This window comes from Misgurnus anguillicaudatus, chromosome 20, assembly GCF_027580225.2.
Source record: "Misgurnus anguillicaudatus chromosome 20, ASM2758022v2, whole genome shotgun sequence".
Lineage (NCBI taxonomy): Eukaryota > Metazoa > Chordata > Actinopteri > Cypriniformes > Cobitidae > Misgurnus > Misgurnus anguillicaudatus.
This window is the reverse complement of record NC_073356.2, coordinates 28,006,039-28,027,441: the sequence shown is the minus strand read 5'-3', so window position 1 is coordinate 28,027,441 and position 21,403 is coordinate 28,006,039. Positions and strand designations below refer to the sequence as shown.

Here is a 21,403-nt window from a genome sequence, read left to right as displayed (position 1 = left end):
GAGTGGTGCGCGGATATTGCCGCGATATCTACTTTAATGGTAGAAGGTGACAGCCTCTTCTCCAGACGATGCTGAAGATACGAAAGCACGACTCTAATAGAGCATTCTCGGGGGTCCTCTGACTGTGAAGCACACCAAACAACGAACAGGTTCCATTTAAGCTTATAAGCCTGTCTAGTAGACTGCGCTCGCGCCGCAAAAATCGTGTTAGATACCGCTTGCGGTAAATCATTTAGAACCTCCGCGTCCCGTCCAGCGACCACACATGAAGGTTCCATAGATCGGGACGCGGGTGCCATAATGTGCCCCCTTCTTGAGAAAGAAGGTCCTTCTTCAGGGGAATCTTCCAGGGAGGGGCTGTCGCGAGGAGCGCGAGTTCTGGAAACCAATTCCTGGTTGCCCAATACGGCGCGACTAAGAGAATGCGCTCCTCGTCCTCCCTGACTTTGCACAGTGTTTGCGCAATGAGGCTCACTGGGGGGAAGGCGTATTTGCGTAAACCCCGCGGCCAGCTGTGTGCCAGTGCATCCACCCCGAGAGTTCCCTCGTTCAGTGAATAGAACAGGCGACAATGTGTCGTTTCTGGGGAGGCAAACAGATCTACCTGTGCTTTGCCGAAACGTTTCCAAATTAGCTGAACCGTCTGGGGGTGGAGCCGCCATTCGCCAGGATGCGCCGCTCGTGAGAGCGCATCTGCCGCTGTATTGAGCGACCCTGGGATGTGAATGGCACGAAGAGACCTCAGATTCTTCTGACTCCAAAGGAGGAGATGACGGGCGAGATGCGACAGGTGACGAGAGCGCAAACCGCCTTGGCGATTGATATACGCAACAGTCGCAATGTTGTCGGTGCGAATTAATACATCCTTGTCTCGAAGCTCGTTGCTGAAACGAATGAGAGCGAGATGCACAGCCAACAACTCGAGGCAATTTATATGCCAGCGTCTCTGGAATGTCGTCCAGACACCCGAAACTGCATGCCCGTCGTACGTGGCTCCCCATCCCGTGTTGGAGGCATCCGTGTACACAATGGCATGCCTGGAGACCTGTTTTAATGACACCCCTGCTCTGAGGAATGACGGGTCTAACCACGGAGTGAAATGGAGACGGCACGTCGGTGTGATCGTTACGCGGTGCGCGCCGGTGAGCCACGCTCTCCTCGGGATTCGGTCGTGAAGCCAACGCTGAAGCGGTCTCATATGGAGCAGCCCGAGCGGTGTCACGGCCGCTGCTGCCGCCATATGACCCAGGAGCTTCTGAAATTGTTTCAGAGGGACCGCGCTCTTGCCATTGAATGAATTTAGACAAGTCAGAATGGATTGCACACGCGCTTCTGTTAGACGTGCGGTTAAATTGACCGAATCCAGTTCCATACCGAGAAAAGAGATCCTCTGCGTGGGGCAAAGTTTGCTCTTTTCCCAGTTGACCTGAAGACCGAGACGGGCGAGGTGTTTTAACACACGGTCCGTGTGATCGCAAAGCATCTGACGGGACTGGGCTATTATTAACCAATCGTCGAGATACGCTAGAATGCGCACACCGTTCTCTCTCAGGGGTTTTAATGCCCCCTCGACTACTTTCGTGAAAACACGGGGAGAGAGAGAAAGCCCGAACGGTAAGACTTTGTACTGATATGCCCGCCCCTCGAACGCGAAGCGGAGAAACGGCCTGTGTCGAGGAAGTATCGAGACATGAAAGTACGCGTCCTTCAGATCGATGGCTGCGAACCAATCGTTTGGACGAATGCATTGAAATATGCTCTTGTGCGTCAGCATTTTGAATGGCAACTTGTGAAGCGCTCGATTCAGTAAACGCAGGTCCAGGATCGGTCGCAACCCGCCGCTTTTCTTGGGTACAATGAAATAAGGGCTGTAATACCCAGATTTCATCTCGGCTGGAGGGATCGGTTCGATCGCATCTTTCGCCAAAAGAACAGCGATCTCGGCACGGAGAACATGCGCGTCGGCGTATTTCACCGTAGTAAACCGAATGCCCGCAAATTTGGGAGGGCGCCGGGCGAATTGAATCGCGTAGCCGAGACGAATCGTGCGTAAAAGCCATCTCGACGGGCTGGGAAGCGCTTCCCACGCCCCCAGATACCGAGCGAGGGGAATTAACGGCACGATCGGAGTACCCGCGGCGAGGGGAGCGGATGTAACGGTTGCTGCGCTCTCTGTGATAACAGCAACGGAGGTGTTGTGAGGTGTGCCACTCACCTTTTTCCCCTGATGGGGGGCAGAGCTGGGGAGATCTCGATGTAGAAGACTCACCCGTCGTGACACACCCGGTGGCGAAAGAGGAGGAGGAGGACATAGGGCTTTGTGCCCGTCCGTAGCTCTCACGCTCCTCTGAAGACCTGGAGAAGGAAGAGGAATTCGCTCTTTTTGTGGTTTTGTGGGTGCCGGCTGAAAAGCCGGCGGAACAGAAAAAAAACTGAAACCAAGGATTCCCCACCCGGCCCTCCTCCGGTGGGGGGAGTGGTGCCTTCACCATCTCCCGTAGAGCGATCCCCCCCATCTCCAGGTCGCCCGTCTCAGGGTCGTTTAGCCTTACGTTTACCACCTCTCTTGGCAGGCTGCTGAGCGGGCGGGACGGGCTGCTGGCGGCCGGTTCCTCGCTTCCTAGAAGAAGTGCCCCGAGGTGGAACGGGGGCGGCCGCCGCAGGACGCCCTCGGCGAGAGGCAGACTGAGGTGCCGACGTCGAAGGGGCAGATGGACGTTTCCGACGCGGCAGGATCTTTGCAATGGCCTCAGTCTGTTTCTGAGCGGTGGAAACCGCCTGTGCAAAGTTTTCCACCCTCTCGCCGAACAGGCCGGCCTGGGACACCGGAGCATCTAGGAGCTTAATACGGTCCTGCTCCCGCATGTCGGCCAGGCACAGCCAGAGATGGCGGTCCTGGACCACCAAAGTGGACATCGCACGTCCGACCGCCCGTGCGGTGACCTTAGTGGCTCTAAGCGCCAAGTCAGTAGCCGCACGGAGCTCTTTAAATGCGGCCGAATCGTGACCACCCTCGTCCAGGTCACGCAGTGCCTTAGCCTGGTGTACCTGAAGTAATGCCATGGCATGGATGGCAGAGGCCGCTTCCCCACAAGCACGGTAGGCACATCCTGTTAGTGCAGAGGACTACCTACATGCCCGCGAGGGGAGGGTCGGCCGATCTCGCCAATGGGAAGAGGACCCGGCCGGACACAGTTGCATCGCGACGGGACGCTCAACCGGGGGGAGATCGGTGTACCCTCTAGCGGCCCCGCCGTCGAGGGTGGTGAGGGGTGAGGGCTGATACGGCCGCTTCCGGGAGGAAAAAGGACTTTTCCACGACCGTGTCAGTTCCTCATGAACCTCGGGAAAGAAAGGCACCGGTGGCTGGGTCTGCTCTGTTCTAGCAGACCCGAAGTACCAATCATCTAGGCGGGATGGCTCGGGTGGAGATGGTTGACGCCACTCCACTCCGACCGTACCCGCCGCCCGAGCGAGCATGGCCGCCATCTCGGGGTCGAGCGCAGCGCCCCCTAACCGTCCCGAAGGAGGCAGAGGGTCAGACTCAACATCCGAGAGAGACGGCCCCCCCTCCGACGCTGCGGACGAAACAGAATCCCGTGTGGTGCCAGCGGTCCCCGAGGGCAACGTAGAACACGCGCTCCCGGTTTCCATTGGCACCTCCGGCTGTGGATCAGGGTGCTGAACTTCACAGCCACCGTCGGTGGACTTATTCAGCACCGTGATGCACAAGTCGTCCTTCGCAAGCATCACGGCCGCCTTCTTAGCGCCGGATGGCTTGGAAGGGGGGCGGCGGTCCCGGAGGTACGCCACCCGACTGCGCAGATCCACCACAGTCATGTTCAGACAAACCTGACATGAACTGTCGCGAAACGCTGCCTCCGCATGCTCAAGCCCCAAGCATGAGAGGCAACGATCGTGGCCGTCACGAGGATTCATATACAGTCCGCATCCGGACGATGCACACGGTCGGAATGTCATCCTGAAAAGGACGCCACCCGACCTGTGACACGAGAGAACGGCTGCCTTTACAAAGGCACAAGTTCAAGCTCGTGTTGCTCTTTTAGGGAATTCACTCTTTAGATGTAATGCGTGAGTTGATGAAGCACGCAGGGGAGAGGCAACGACACACTCAAATAAAATCAAAAAATAGAAATTAAAGAGGTGGAACAAATGCGAGTCTCCGCTGAGGTGCTGTCTGTCCTACCAACTTCGACACACACAGAGGTCCCAGAAAGGATTGCTTCTCAAGAGCAGAATGCTGCCGGCTTCGAAGCGAAAAGCTGATTTGATTACTGCACCTGCCTCTCATTATATACCCGCGCGGCTGGGCAGCGCAGCAGGTGCAAATAATCTGCATGCCAATTTCATTGGCCTTTTAAATAGCTTCTCGAAGTAGATTTGCCACCGCGGAGCGGTTCCCAATTCGTCGGTCACGACGTGACGTCGTAGTGACCGACTGAAAGGGAACCATGGTTATTTTGTGGCTACCATGGTTTTACTACAGTAACCATGTTTTTTTGGTTTTAACTGTAGTAAAACCATGGTTAATTTTCGTAAGGGATTCCCTTTCAGCCGGTCACTACGACGTCACGTCGTGACAGGCGTTTTCAGGGCCGGCCCTGCGCATAGGCAGAATAGGCAAATGTTAAGGGCGCCGCCCACCGCTAGGGGCGCCGGCGCGCCCAAATTATTATTTTTATTAATATATATATTTTTTTTATTAATATATATGTATATATATTTTATTACCAATACAACTTAAATATTATGGATTAAAAAAGCGATCGCCCCAGTCCCACAAAGACAAAACTACAACAACATTGCTTCCCGAATCCCATCCAACCCGGTCTGACTGAGTGAGTGACGCATCAATCTCCCCCGCCCTGCTGAAAAAAGACATCAGTTACCTGTGTTTGGATGTGAGTGAGTGATGGATGGCCGAATTCACTGATAACTAAGTTATAATTATGTCAAAAAGACCGAAGCCATCTGGTGCACAGGGAAGAAAAAAAAAGAAAAGAAGAGGATGAAAAACGCGAAAAAGACAGAGGTAGGTAATGACATCATGATGTATGATCAGTTTATCTATGTTGCATTAAGTTAGTTCGACGATGCTAGTAACGCAGCTAATTTAAATTAGCTTATGACATGATTAGTTCAACTTGTAGTTAATGGCATTTTTATTTGAATTGACTAAATTAGTAATGTTATATATATATAGTTCTACATAAAATGTTGCTATATAAACGTAAATCTTTATTTTAAATGAGTTCTACATAAAATGTTGCTATATAAACATTAATCTTTATTAAAAATAAGTTCTACTGTACATAAAATGTTGCTATATAAACATAAATCTTTATTTAAAATAAGTTCTACATAAAATGTTGCTATATAAACGTAAATCTTTATTTAAAATGATTTCTACATAAAATGTTGTTTATATATATATATATATATATATATATATATATATATATATATATATATATATATATATATATTAGAGATATATATATATTAGATATATATATATATATTAGATATAGCAACATAAAAATTCTATTTAAATAAAGGTTTTACGTTTCTCCTCTGTTGCATGGTTATAACATGTCATAAAGTGTAGTTAGTAGGAAATTGCTGCCATGCCATTGAGAAAAAAAATTATTTTGAAAATGTAACTACTGTATGCTAGAGAAGTGCTTAATGAAAAGATCATGAATACCAGATGTTATTATTCTTGCAGTTTGTGTGTTTAGATAGATAGATAGATAGATAGATAGATAGATAGATAGTTTATTGTCCTGTGAACAGGAGATTTGTTTTCACAAACTGTCATACAGTACACGCAGCTAGTACAAACATATATACACAAAAACAACAACAACAAAACACAAGATGGTGTCTGGTTTGTTTAATGTGTCTGTGGATCCCCTTAAAGCAATGTTTCTTTCAGCTAAGGACTGCATTATTGCCACCAGTCTGGTAAGCACCTCTCGCCACCTATTTCTCTCTGCCTCAGCGAGGGTCATCTCTAGCTTATCTATGGTCAACCCTTTTGCAAGACGAACCTCTAATTCCTTCCATGTTGCCATGTTTGTATTGTGCTCATGGCTATCACCACCATAGATAAGTTTAAGCTATAATGTGGTTAGGTGCTGCCATATTTTTATAGTTTCAGTATCGCCAGCTTTTTAAAAATAAAATGTAACACCCAATGGTCACATACAATCCTCTTCTCTCTTCAGATGCACTTTTGAAATATCTGAACCCTGTCCCTGCAAATCCTGGGCCACCTGTTGCAGACATCTCCATCTCAGCACCGCCCAGCGATTCAGCAGCAAGCACATCTCTTCCCTCCACTTCAGCACCACCCAGCGATTCAGTAGCAAGCACATCTCTTCCCTCCACTTCAGCACCACCCAGCGATTCAGTAGCAAGCACATCTCTTCCCTCCACTTCAGCACCACCCAGCGATTCAGCAGCAAGCACATCTCTTCCCTCCACTTCAGCACCACCCAGCGATTCAGCAGCAAGCACATCTCTTCCCTCCACTTCAGCACTGCCTAGCGATTTAGCATCAGTTTACGAAAAGGCTGCACCATTAGACCCTGCTGACTGGCCATCTATTTTAAATGAGAAGGTAAGAACAGAGTTTGTTCTCAGAGGACCGTATCAAATAAAAAACAATTTCACATTTCCGAAACAAAAAGATGGGAGAAGATGTCAGCATGACTATTTTTATAGAGTCTTAGTCAATGGAGAAAAAATCAAAAGAAGCTGGCTAATGTACTCCAAAAAGAAGGACAGTTTGTACTGCTTTTGCTGCAAAATCTTTTCTCAGAAAGATTTCAAATTGATTAAAGAAGGACTAAAGGACTGGAAAAATGCAAGCCACTTGCTCAAGGTCCATGAGGATAGCCATGAGCACAATACAAACATGGCAACATGGAAGGAATTAGAGGTTCGTCTTGCAAAAGGGTTGACCATAGATAAGCTAGAGATGACCCTCGCTGAGGCAGAGAGAAATAGGTGGCGAGAGGTGCTTACCAGACTGGTGGCAATAATTCAGTCCTTAGCTGAAAGAAACATTGCTTTAAGGGGATCCACAGACACATTAAACAAACCAGACAATGGCAATTTTCTTAAAGAGGTGGAGCTTATGGCCAAATTTGACCCAATAATGAAGCAGCATGTTGGTAGGGTGGAAAGTGGAACTGGAAGTCACACACATTACCTGGGCAAAAGAATCCAAAATGAACTCATAGACTCAATAAGCACAAAAATTCTGGAAAAAATATTGGAAGAGATCAAGACCTCAAAGTATTTCTCCATCATTTTAGATTGCACCCCTGATCTGAGTCATAAAGAACAGCTCTCTGTGGTTGTCAGGATTGTTTCACTGGAAGAAGAATTGCCACAAATTAAAGAACATTTCATGGGCTTTCTTGTGGCAGAGGAGTCAACTGGGGAAAGTTTGTCTGCTCTCATCCTCAAAAGACTACAGGAGCTGAACATCCCCTTTGAGGACTGCAGAGGACAATCCTACGATAATGGTGCCAACATGAAGGGAAAGAATAAAGGTGTTCAGGCTAGGCTGCTTCAACTGAACTCAAGGGCCTTTTTTGTCCCATGTGGTGCCCACTCTTTAAATTTGGTGGTAGCTGATGCTGCTAAGAGCTCACCAGATGCCATTAGCTACTTTGGATATGTAGCCAAATTGTTCAAACTCTTCTCAGCCTCCACCCATAGATGGTATATCCTCCTGAAACACGTCAAAACCACTCTGAAATCATGGTCAGAGACCAGGTGGGAAAGCAGGATAGACAGCATCCAGGCAGTAAGGTACCAGGCTGGGCAAGTCAGAGAGGATCTTCTGGAGGTGAGGGAAACTACTCAAGACCCTGTTGTGAAGGTTGAAGCCCAGTCTTTGGCTGAGGAGATTGGATCCTACCGCTTCTCTATTTGCACAGTCATTTTGTCACGGTGGAATACACCGAATACTGGAAAACTAAAAGAAGACGAACCCAAACGCAAGATGTACAAAAATATAACTATTTATTAAACTGAAACTAAAACACCCACGATGGGGTAAAACGGGAAGGAACAAAACAATGTGATGAAACACAAATAACTGTAACAGATAAATGGAAACCAGAACACTTGGATTTAACAAACATCATACATCAAACAACGCACGCACACCACACAGAGAACACAAGGGCATTATAAAGACACCACATCAATGGGGAACAGGTGAACATAATTAATCACTTAAGACATGATTACATAAGGGAGTAGGGTAAAAGTGACAAGACACTGGGAATACGTGTTACACAGATATGATGTGAATACACACGTATTCCCACATAAAACACTGCTGCCCTGGTCCTGCCCTCTGGATAATAACCAAGGTCAGGCAGGACCATGACAGCCACAAAACACTGGGAACACGTGTCACACAGATATGATGTGAACACACGTGTTCCCACGTACACACACTGCTGCCCTGACCTTGCCCACAGAACATAGACCTGATCTACACTAAGGTCTGGCAAGATCACGACAGCAACAAGACACCGGGGACATGTGGCAGCCACACACAGAATGTGATCCCACATGTCCCCACACAGAACATGATACTGCCACGGTCCTGTCAGATGCACTTAGACCTACATCTAGCACGGATGTCTGACAGGACCATGACAGTACCCCCCACTTAAAAGACGGATACAAGACGTCACAAACAAAAACAAACAAAAACATTAAACACGAGGAACGAAAGACTGCACAACAGAAGACAACCACGACAACATTACAACGAACAACAGAGGTAAACAAACATAGGTGACAAAAGGATTAGGGTGATTTAACAAAAACAAAATATGATGAAGGGGTGGTGGGGCAAAAACAGGGGAAACAAAATGTCCAAAGTTATGAAACTTAACGTCCCGCGGCTGAAAAGCCGCCTGGTGACGTGTCTCCGGCTGCACCGGCGGATGACGTGTCTCCGGCTGCACCGGCGGATGACGTGTCTCCGGCTGCACCGGCGGATGACGTGTCTCCGGCTGCACCGGCGGATGACGTGTCTCCGGCTGCACCGGCGGATGACGTGTCTCCGGCTGCACCGGCGGATGACGTGTCTCCGGCTGCACCGGCGGATGACGTGTCCCCGGCTGCACCGGCGGATGACGTGTCCCCGGCTGCACCGGCGGATGACGTGTCCCCGGCTGCACCGGCGGATGACGTGTCCCCGGCTGCACCGGCGGATGACGTGTCCCCGGCTGCACCGGCGGATGACGTGTCCCCGGCTGCACCGGCGGATGACGTGTCTCCGGCTGCACCGGCGGATGACGTGTCTCCGGCTGCACCGGCGGATGACGTGTCTCCGGCTGCACCGGCGGATGACGGGTCTCCGGCTGCACCGGCGGATGACGGGTCTCCGGCTGCACCGGCGGATGACGGGTCTCCGGCTGCACCGGCGGATGACGGGTCTCCGGCTGCGCCGGTTCCGAGGCCCTCTTCGTCCTTCTCCTCCTCCCCCTCGACGCAGGGAGAGCAGGTCCAAGACTGGCCCCGGGAGTAGTCTCCAACCCCGGGGAGACAGGAGTCGATCCCTCTAGCCGGATAGCCCCGGTCCTAATGGCCCTCAAGCTGGCCTGCGTCTGGCGGGATCCAAACGATCCGGTCGGTCGCCGCCTGGCATTACCTTCGGGCCCGCATACGAGTGGGTCATAACACTCGTACCCCGACTCGTATGCGGGGCGGGATCTCCTTCCCCGTATCGCCAGGCGGCTGCCAGCAAACATCTCGCTGGGTTCTGTTGGGTGCGTGCGTTATGTCACGGTGGAATACACCGAATACTGGAAAACTAAAAGAAGACGAACCCAAACGCAAGACGTACAAAAATATAACTATTTATTAAACTGAAACTGAAACACCCACGATGGGGTAAAACGGGAAGGAACAAAACAATGTGATGAAACACAAATAACTGTAACAGATAAATGGAAACCAGAACACTTGGATTTAACAAACATCATACATCAAACAACGCACGCACACCACACAGAGAACACAAGGGCATTATAAAGACACCACATCAATGGGGAACAGGTGAACATAATTAATCACTTAAGACATGATTACATAAGGGAGTAGGGTAAAAGTGACAAGACACTGGGAATACGTGTTACACAGATATGATGTGAATACACACGTATTCCCACATAAAACACTGCTGCCCTGGTCCTGCCCTCTGGATAATAACCAAGGTCAGGCAAGACCATGACAGCCACAAAACACTGGGAACACGTGTCACACAGATATGATGTGAACACACGTGTTCCCACGTACACACACTGCTGCCCTGACCTTGCCCACAGAACATAGACCTGATCTACACTAAGGTCTGGCAAGATCACGACAGCAACAAGACACCGGGGACATGTGGCAGCCACACACAGAATGTGATCCCACATGTCCCCACACAGAACATGATACTGCCACGGTCCTGTCAGATGCACTCAGACCTACATCTAGCACGGATGTCTGACAGGACCATGACACATTTGGTATGATATTCTCAACAAGATCCAGCATGTGAGTAAACAGATGCAATCACCATCCATGCAGCTAGATGTGGCAGTTGACATGCTGAAAAAAAACAGAGATTCTCTTGATGGCTACAGAAATACTGGATTTTCTGGTGCACAGGCAACAGCAAAGGAAATGTGTGAGGAGATGAACGTGGAAGCTGTAATCAAACAAAAGCGGTTGAGAACCACAAAAAGGCACTTTGGTTACGAGGCTCCAGATGAGTCTATTGGTGATGCACTTAAAAAATTGGAAACAAATTTTTTTAATGTAGTCGTGGATACAGCTCTCTCTTCACTAGATACAAGATCACAGACCCTGGGGGAGGTGAATGACAAATTTGGAATTCTGCTTAACTTTCCCAACATGTCCAAAGAAGAGTTGTTAGAGCACTGTCAAACCCTGAGCACAGCTTTAAGCCATGATGGACAGCCAGATATTGATTGCAGAGAACTTGTATTAGAAATGCAAAACTTTCCACATCTGCCATCAAAAAATATGACAAACATTGAGCTCCTGACTTTCCTGCACGAGAAGAAGCTGATGGAAATTTTCCCCAATATGTGGGTCGCTCTGAGAATCTCTGCCACTCTACCTGTGACAGTCGCTGCTGCTGAAAGGAGCTTCTCTAAGCTCAAACTGATTAAAAACTACCTGAGATCTACAATGGCTCAAGAACGTCTCAGTGGACTTTCAGTCATTAGCATAAATCACGTGGTCTCACAAAAGCTGTCTTATGATGATATCATAGATGACTTTGCTGCTAGAAAGGCAAGGCGAGTAAGGCTGTAGAACATTTGCTATAGCTTTTGCATATAGTGCATTCAAGTTTGTGTATAGTTATTTATTTTTGTGCAATGTTCTTATTTATAATTTTTGGAATGTTACATATGCTGTAAGAAAGGCAAGGAAGGCAAGGTCTCTGTAATATAGTTTTTTATATATAGTTTGTGTGTGTTTTTTTTTTAAATATTTTCAAAATAAAGAAAACAGGACAAAGCTGTGCAGTTTGTTTCTGTGTAAGTTTATAAACAAAATGATCGGAACACAATTGTCTAATTCCAGGGGCACCAGGTGAAATCTTGCCTAGGGCAGCAAATTGGCCAGGGCCGGCCCTGGGCGTTTTGGGAAACCTTACCAAAGCGCCACAGAAGCTGAACCATTCCAGTGCCTGCAAAAGCCCTCCATCCTCTACGTAGGGGGCGGATGCTAAGGCTTACTTGCAGAAGGCCAGTCACTACCCACGACAGTGACTAAGCGAACTGGGAAGCGAACTTGTCAGGCGGGACTAGAACACTGTGGAACTACCCTCTAGGGGGGTCTACCACATGGGTGACATTGTGAGAGCTTAAAACATAGCGTGAAAACCCTCTTAGTAATATCTCAAACTAGGGCGTGCTCCGCTAGGGGAATGTGGTAAGAATTTCCACTGAAATACACACACCGAGACCAATAGGGGGCACAATGCGGGTGCCTAACCCAGGTTCACATGGAAACATCTAGTGAGAGGCTGTCAAGGCAGTGGAGGAGTGAAAAACGCTAGTTTGTGACGTTTTTGCTATAACGGCCTTCCATAATGGTGCGGTTGTGCAGCACCAAAATAGAGGCTGCAAGCCGACACGAGTCGGTCTCTAGTGGTCCTTAGAAGAAAGAACCAGAGAGGATACCGGCTCGACACGAACACTGTAAAACCTAGTGAACTTGTTAGGTGTCGCCCAACCAGCAGCTCTGCAGTTGTCTGTTAGCGAGGAACCACGAGCCAACGCCCAAGATGATGCCATACTTCTCGTAGAATGTGCACGCAGATTAAATGGGCAAGGAACACCCTGCTTTTCATAAACAAGGGTAATAGTGTCCACAATCCAATGAGACATCCTTTGCTTGGTGACAGCATTTCCCTTCATCTTGGTTGGAGGAACTGGCTCGATCGCGTCCTTCGCCAGCAAGACAGCGATCTCTGCATGCAGTACGTGCGCATCGGCAGCCTTCACCGTGGTGAAGCGAACGCCTGAGAATTTGGAAGGATGCCGGGCAAATTGAATTGCATAGCGGAGACAGATTGTGTGTAAAAGCCAACGCGACGGAGTTGGAAGCTGTTGCCAAGCCCCCAAAGACCGAGCGAGGGGAATTAATGGCGTGAGAGATTGTGAGAGATTGTGTGTGATGAAACACTCACCTGGCTCTGCTGATGGATGGTTAAGCAGGGGCTTTTTTGTAAATGTCCCAGGACACTCGACACATCCGCTGGTGAATGAGGAAGAGGAGAACGTAGGGTTTTAAGCCCATCCGAAACTCCTACATGCCTCCTGAGACCTGGAGAAGGAAGAGGAATTCACTCTTGAGGTTTAGTGGGTTCCGATTGAAGCCGGTGGAACAGAATAAAACGAAACCAAGGATTCCCCACCCAGCCCTCCTCTGGGGGGAGGAGTGGTGCCTTCATCTCCTGACGAGCGATCCCCTCCATCTCCAGGTCGCCCGACTCAGCGCTGCAAGGTTTCGTTTTCCACCTCTGTAGCGGGCTGAGTAGGCGGGGTGAACTGCTTACAACAGGTTCCTCAGAGCTGCCGGGATGGAGGAACAAAAAAGGCCGTAGCAGAACGCCCTCGGCGAGAAGCAGACCGATATACTGATGTAACGGAGGGGGCAGCTAGGCTCCGACGTGGCATGATGCCTCAGTCTGCTCTAGAGCGGCCGAGAATTGTTGGGCGCTCTTAGCCGCATCATCAAAATGGCTGGTCTAAAACGGAGCATTAGGAAACGATTCTTGACGACCTACTTAATCCCCGCAAGACACAACCAGAGATGGCATTCCTGGACCACCGGGGTAGGCATAGCACCTCCGACAGCATGTGCAGTGAACCTAAGTCGCTCGTAGCGCCAAGTCAGTGCCACACAGGGTTCTTTGGCCACCGAACCCTGACCTCGCCCTTGTAGATCCTTCAGTGCCTAATGCGGCTTTCACATAGGACGTGGTGTGCGCTGCGCTATGAAACCCATTCGTTTCAATGGCTTGCGCCGTGCAAGGGCGGTTTGTTCTTGTGTCGAGCAAAGCGCGAGCGCAGCTTGCATTCACAACGCGGTCAAATTTCAAAATAGTTTCACTTTTGCGCTGCGCTCTGTGATGATTACCCGCACGGCCAATTGTTGCATCCAAACTAGCAAAATGGATGAAAAGCTTATACTCGAAATTCCTGGAGCTTTATAATACAAATTTATGCTCCAACAGAGACATCGGAAGGAACGCCGTGTCTTGGAAACACAGCAATTCAAGTTGGCATGTCAGGTGTGTTTTAAGTCAAGTAGTGGGCTTGTGAGGGGAGGATGGCTGGTCTCTTGGACCAACGCCACCCATAGCGGCCTCGCCGTCAGCAGAGGTGAGAGGTGATGGCTGAACGGTCGGTTCTGGGAGGAAAACGAGTTTTCCACCACAGTGTCAACCAACATGCACCTTGGGAGGCAAGGCACAAAAGGTTGTGGCTGTTCTTGCAGTCCTGAAGTACCAATCATCTAGGAGAGACAATGCAGGTGGGGGAGGAGTTCTCCACTCCACACAAACCGTCTCAGTGGCCCGAGCGTACATGGCTGCCACTCGGGGTCGAGCACGTCAGCCCCTACCCGAAGGCGGGAGTGGGTCAGAGTCGGCGACCAAATAGATGACCCCCTCTCCGATGCTGTGACAGACATAGAATCCTCGTGAGGACCGAAATAGGACGAGAGCGTCGTAGAACACTGGACAGTCACTGGACAGTCACTGGACAGTCACTGGACAGACCAGCTAATCGAGTCAGCACCATATATACAGAGATAAGATTTCTGGAGTTTTGCTTCCGTACCTTTTTACAAGGCTCCGCAACGGAAAAGGAGGGGGTTGACGTTCCCGGAGGTACGAAACCCCTCTCTGTCATCCAAGAGGGTCATGCTCTCTTAGGAGTATGAACCCTCCACGAACGCAGCCTCAGCATGCACTCTTGCGCACGAGAGAGAACGATCGTGGCCACTTGGGGACCCATACATTTGCCAACCTCGGGAGGCTTCAGCTAGCGGCCAGTGTGAGTGTAGTCTGAAAGCGCGAAAGCCGGAGCTTGAATTTCAGGAATGTCCCTCGTCTCCAAATGTATTTCAAAGATGGAGGCACAACATGGTTTCAGCCAGTCGACCGACTCGCCCGTATGTATTTTAAATAGCAAATTCTACACTTACGAGAATACTTTGATTAGTGGGTGGAAGTAATTACACATGAATGAGCACATACTTTTGAAAGAACACATGGGTTTTCACTAAGAATTAACTCAAAAAACTACACAGTGGAGCTTTAAGCTAAATGATTGACTTATTTTAGTATTTCTGGCACAATTTTCCTTCCACACAATATTATAGTACATATTTCTGATCCACATACATAGTGATAGATTTGTTTGATACATGATCAATTTTGTTTCAAAACACAAATGCAAGTAGGGTGACCAGAAGTCCCGAAAAATTTGGGACAGTCCCGAAATCTAAGCTGCTGTCCCGAATCCCGAATCCTGCTCTAATTGTCCCGAAAATTATACTGAAGCTGGGGCTGGACACACCAAAGCTTTTACGCTTGCGGCCGGCGCATGTTTTCAAGTGATTCCAATGGAAACTTAGGGCTGGACACAACAAAACTTTTAAACGTGGCTGAAAACGCCTGGACAACGCCGAATGTCATCTGTTTTTCAGCTGAGTGCCAGCTTTCTTCAGCTAAGCGCTTTGGTAGCTCTGATACGTCAGCTGTGAGACGGTTGGTTGCTGTGATACTTGTCCCACCCCACCTCCACTGTGATTGGACGGCTGTGTGAGAACTGACATTGACGAGCGGAGCTTTTCTTCCAAAGTTGAACATTTTTCAACTCTCGGTGCTCAGCGCCGAGCGCAGAAAACCGCCGAGCGCCGGTATTTAGCGCGGGAAAAAAACGCTAGCTGTTGGCTTATTTGAAAAACGCTGAGCTTCCATTGAAATGAATTGAAAACATGCGCCGGCCGCGGGCGTAAAAGCGTTGGTGTGCACGCCCCCTTACTAAAGCGCTCAGCTGAAAAACAGCTGGCATTTAAAAGTGCTGATGTCTCCAGCCCCTTAATCTTAAAGCTCACGTAACACACGCTGTTTCTGCATTTCTGATGTTAATATGGAGTACCTATAGAGTAGGATGACATCCTTTATATCTCTGAAGAGTCTTTAGTTTAATCAGATTTATAAAAGAAAGATTAGCTTTACCGAATCTTTCCGATAACGTACGAAAAAATGAAGAAGGAGGAGTTACTACCGCAGGAGGAGCGAGTACGAGTCATGCAACACTATACAACACTGTTTTAACTTATGATTCACTACATGTTTGTGTCATTTATATAATATACACGCGCCTATTTCCAACATAAGACAGAAGTCTTACTTACCACGTGTAACTCGTCATGACCCGGTTCTGAAAATCCACAGCATCAAACACACACGCAAAACTCCGCTGCTAATCCGGATAATAAACTATATCCATTGTTTCCATAAGGCTGGAGGTCTTCTCCTTACATCCAAAAACACACTTCTTGTTGTGCCATTGTTGACTTTTGAAATTAAACAAAGCTGAGTGGCGTGATAAGCTGTTAGCAAGCTCTAACGTCTCCCGCTGACTGACGGCTGGGCGGGGTTTTCCGGGGGAAGTTTTCCGGCGGAAGCCAATATAAAGAAGTGATACGTATCGAAAACCCCTGAAACGTCAGTTAGAACTGTAATCGAAAAAAACTAGCCGAAACTTGTGGCGAAACCCTGGCGAAGTGCATTCGGCACAGAAATACTCTGAAACACGCCCAACTGCTGTTTTGACACTTTGCCTACGTTTAGCATGAGGAAACAACTCTATAACTGTGTTAATAAGTCAGAATGCTTGAAATACCATTATTCCCCCCCTTTAATCTAACTCAGTTAAAACCTCTGCGAAATTACTTTATCTAATTCATCTATATGCAAGAAAGACAATAGGACAATTTTGTTTTATAGAGTAGATTAAGAGAGCGAAAGTTGCAGCAGCCGTGAGGACAGTTGAAAGTGCTTGAAGGAGTCAGATTGGTGACGAGGCACTGTGTTAAAAAAATTATGTACTTATATTAATATATATAAAAATATGATTTGGTTCAGTAACTTCCTTTTAAAATTCATTATCTTTTAGTATTAAGTAAATGAAAACTATGAAGTATAAAATAGTTCTATACATATTATATCAATTTATTAATGCATAGGTACTTATAATAATATGATTGGTTCTGTTTGAAATTCATTATCTTTAATTATTAAATAAAATAAATTAATTAAACTAATATTGGATGAACCCCCCCCCCCCATAACTTCTGACCCCCGTCCCGAATTTCAGCCAATCTCATCTGGTCACCCTAAATGCAAGGCTTGATGAGAAAGTAATAAATACCATTGCTGTATGGGACCTCACAGTACAGTTGGGTAGATGTGGAGATCTGCAGGTCTGCAGTACACTCGTTGTCACATATGAGGACTCTGGTGGAGTTTGGGTCGAATCCAGAACCTTGAATCTCAACAACAGCTCCTCCAGCATAGCTTCCTGAAGTAATACAGAATAAAGGGTTTAACTCAAAACTCATACACCTTAACATTCTGAACAGTAGGCTACTAAACTAAACAATTTGCATATTGACCAAAAACGTTTTATTGAATCTGATGTGTTTGATCCTTCTGATCAACTTTGTTTAGTCTCTTAAATTCACAATAGTTACTTAGCACAAAACAGATTTTTTCCTTTTCTGAAACGAACAACAGAGGAGAGGAGTAGATATTTATTTTTGTATTACCTTCATTTGGTGTGACACCTGTCAGCAGCAGTTCATAGCTAAAGACCGACTGTGTCAAAGCATGACCTTTGATCTGATGGTATAACATAACCGGAAACGTTCCTCCTGCATGTTCTCCAACAGTGCACAGCAACTGTGTGTCTGTGATGGATGTCACATCACACTCCACTCCATCAATCTCCACTGAGATGAGCGCTGCATCTGTGCCAAACCCTGAACCGGACACAGTGATCTCTGTTCCCACAGGACCTGTGAGAAAAACATGTCATCAGTATTATTATGATGTGACTATATCAGCTGATGTGTTATAATCAGGTAGTAAATGGTGCATCTGCACCATTAAAACATGGAGCTTGCTATTAAGGCCGGATGGTACTCAACCAGAATTTAAATGTCTGGGGCGGTTGTGTCATTGTGTTTTTGCTCCACTTAAACCCCATTCACACAGACCTCTGGTCCCAGAAAATACCCGTAAAATTGCCAGACAAGCGTCTGTGTGAATAAAAACTCGTTCCGTTAATCTTCTGGGATGGTTGCCGGAAAGAGGACCTAGTAAGATACGCGGGTAACCCTCTGTGTGAACAAGAATGCCGTAAAGGGCGTGTCGAAGTGAGGACGCGCGCGTCATCATCACAACACAAGTTATGGTTCAACTCCTTACAACGACAGATAACATGCATATAAACATTCACCACGAGAAATGTTGCAAACTAGATTGAAGCAGTTATCAGGAAATGATAAATGAGACGCATAAACAATGACGCACGTGCTGTAGTGAGGACGCGAGTGTCATGGCAACATGAAGTATGGCAAGCCGTTTTAACTTTTATTCATTGTTTTCTTGATATCAACAATTCAATTTTCACTAGTTAAAATTGTAATTCTTGATATCAGATATTACATTTCTACTAGTAACAATGGTAATTCTTGCTATCAACAATTCAATTCTTGATATCAACAATTCAATTCTTGATATCAAGAATTGAATTCTTGATATCAAGAATTACATTTCCACTATGGCAAGCCGTTTTAACTTTTATTCATTCGTAGGATATGAATTTTTGATATCAACAATTCAATTTTCACTAGTTAAAATTGTAATTCTTGATATCAGATATTACATTTCTACTATGGCAAGCCGTTTTGACATTTTTTCATTTACATTTACTAGTATCTATTTTTTAGGTACTAGTTCTTATTTTTTAGTTACTAGTATCTATTCAATTAGATACTAGTTCTTAACCATTAGATACTAGTACCTAAAAAATAGATACTAGTGCTTATTTATTAGATACTAGTGCTTATTCATTAGATACTAGTACTTATTCAATAGATACTAGTATCTATTCATTAGATACTAGTTCTTAATCATTAGATACTAGTAACTAAAAATTAGATACTAGTGCTTATTTATTAGATACTAGTGCTTATTTATTAGATACTAATACTTATTAATTAGATACAAGTACTTATTCATTAGATACTAGTACTTTTTAAATAGATACTAGTGCTTATTCATTAGATACTAGTACTTATTGGAATAGTGACTAGTAATTATTCCATTGTTACTAGTAACAAATTTCAAAAATTTCCCATTGATTTCTATGAAGATCGGTCATTCAGATATCAACTATTAAATTCTGACTAGTATGTATTCCAATCATCACTAGTAACTAAACATTAGATACTAGTGCTTTTTTATTAGATACTAGTACTTATTAATCAGATACTGGTACTTATTTAATAAATACTAGTATCTATTCATCAAATACTAGTTCTTTTTCACTAGATACTAGTACTTATTTATTAGATACTAGTGCCTATCAAACAAATACTAGTATTTATTCGTAAGATCCTAGTACCTTTCAAATAGATACTAGTTCTTATTTATTAGATACTAGTATTTATTAATTAGTTACTAGTACTTATTCAATAAATACTAGTACTTATTCATTAGACACTAGTACTTTTTTAAATAGAAACTAGTAAGATAATTTATTTTACTAGTAAGATTTTTAATTTTACTATACAGTGGCCATTTTGACTAGTCATTCCATATGACAGGTACAAAAACAATTGTGACTAGTAAGATTAAAAATGTTACTAGTACCTATTGGAAAAGACACTAGTGTCTAATATATAACTACTAGTACTTAATGAATAACTACTAGTGTCTATAAATAGGTACTAGTTTCTAATGATTAAGCCCCAGTGTTAAATAATACTTACTAGTAGCTAATGACTAGTTACCAGTAATATTTAAAAAGATACTTGTCACTGTTGGAATAGATACCATCAGAAATGATTAGTTGATATCAAAAACAGAATAACTACTAGTACTTATTTATTTGGAGATATCTTCAATCTCAAAAGGAACTAGTAAGAAGCTGTTTGGAGATATCTTGATTCAAAGAGATCATTACATAAACATGAGTACCCCTCAACCATCCAATCAGAGTTTACATGGTAATACAATGTATTATACTATTTAAAGTGATATTGATGGTTTAGTAACTGGCTTTGTAAATGTGAGCATATCTGGCTAATCGCTTAGCATAAAGACACAAACAAAGACTTTGTTTAATATTTATTGCTTTGGGTGAACGATATTATAAGAAAAATAAGAAAATGAGTAAGAAAAATGTCTTCATCATGGTAGAGAGTTAAATTAATCTCATGTTATGACATTTGGATTGATTATTGGCAGTTCAGAAGAACAGGTAGATAAACCTACTGTAGGGTCTGTTCTGTTCACACGACAGTTTACATTCACAGCTCTAAAACAGTATGTATGAATATTGTAAGGCAGCAGGTTAAACAATAACAATGTAAAGCAATATAATCTGCATTTGACCCTCAGGTGGGGCTGTTTACATTCATTCAACCCCTTTTATCTCTTTATCAAAAATTATTTCACCCTAAACCTTCCGCCTTCAGGCTCACATAATTGGGAATCTGCAAAAAAAAAAAAACATGATCTTATGCAGGGCTTGACAATAACACCCGCCAACCCGCCGTAGATTTCGGCTGTGGTGGGTAAGACAGCCAATCCCACTAGCCACATTGGCTGGTTGAATATACTTTTTTTTTTTGTAATTTTCTTAAAAGTTATGCGAATTATAAACAATGCAAACTGATACTGGGAAACTAAAACTTCCATGAGCACTCCCTGCACCCAGCGCAACGTACTGAGACCATCTGTTGAGAGGCGCGTGCGATCAGCGGAGCGTTGCGAACCAAAGCGTCACCTTTTCACCAGAGAGAGCGCGAGAGCTGATGGATTCGCGAATGCACGGGACACAGTCTGAGCGCACTGTAAGCAATAAGGTACGAGAGGCTCCGCTTCGCGTCGTGCCTAACAACGCCCTTCAGCCGTTACTTATTCACGATACAGCACTTGCCTCGAGTACCTTATTGCTTTTATGAAACGGTTACCACACAATATTAAAGTAAAAAAATGTATTAGTGCAACTTTCATGAAGTTAAATCAATAAAAGCATTCATTCTGCTAGAAAAAAATTGTCCCTGACTGCGAACAACAACGTGAAAGCTCAAATAAAAACAACAAACTGTTCTCAAACTTTGTCTCATTATATGTTTATGTGTTGGGTGTTGCTAAGGGCGCAGTGATATTAAATAGAACCGTTGGGTGAAGCGGTCATAGCAGTGTTTTATCGTGAATAAAGCACACCTATTGACCAATCAGAATCAAGGATTGGAACTAACCGTTTTATAATAAATATTATAAAACGGTTAGTTCCAATCCTTGATTCTGATTGGTCAATAGGTGTGCTTTATTCACAATAAAGCACTGCTATGACCGCTTCACCCAACGGTTCTATTTAATATCACTGCGCCCTTAGCAACACCCTTAGCAACACATAAACATATAATGAGACAAAGTCTGAGAGCAGTTTGTTGTTTTTATTTGAGCTTCCATGATTGTTTGCATTCAGGGACTATTTTTTCT

The 21,403-nt window shown here is 45.5% G+C and overlaps 1 protein-coding gene across 1 annotated transcript in view; it reads right to left on the bottom strand.

Annotated features, from left to right (window-relative positions):
• The window catches only part of LOC129454959 (fibrocystin-L), a 125,364-nt gene that overhangs the window by 42,420 nt on the left and 61,541 nt on the right, over window positions 1-21,403 (bottom strand). Inside the window, exons 39-40 of the mRNA XM_073858725.1 lie at window positions 17,434-17,682; window positions 17,037-17,186 (exon numbers count right to left, since the gene is read on the bottom strand). Coding sequence (XP_073714826.1) covers window positions 17,037-17,186; window positions 17,434-17,682 — 399 coding nt within the window. The remainder of the gene's footprint in view (window positions 1-17,036; window positions 17,187-17,433; window positions 17,683-21,403) is intronic.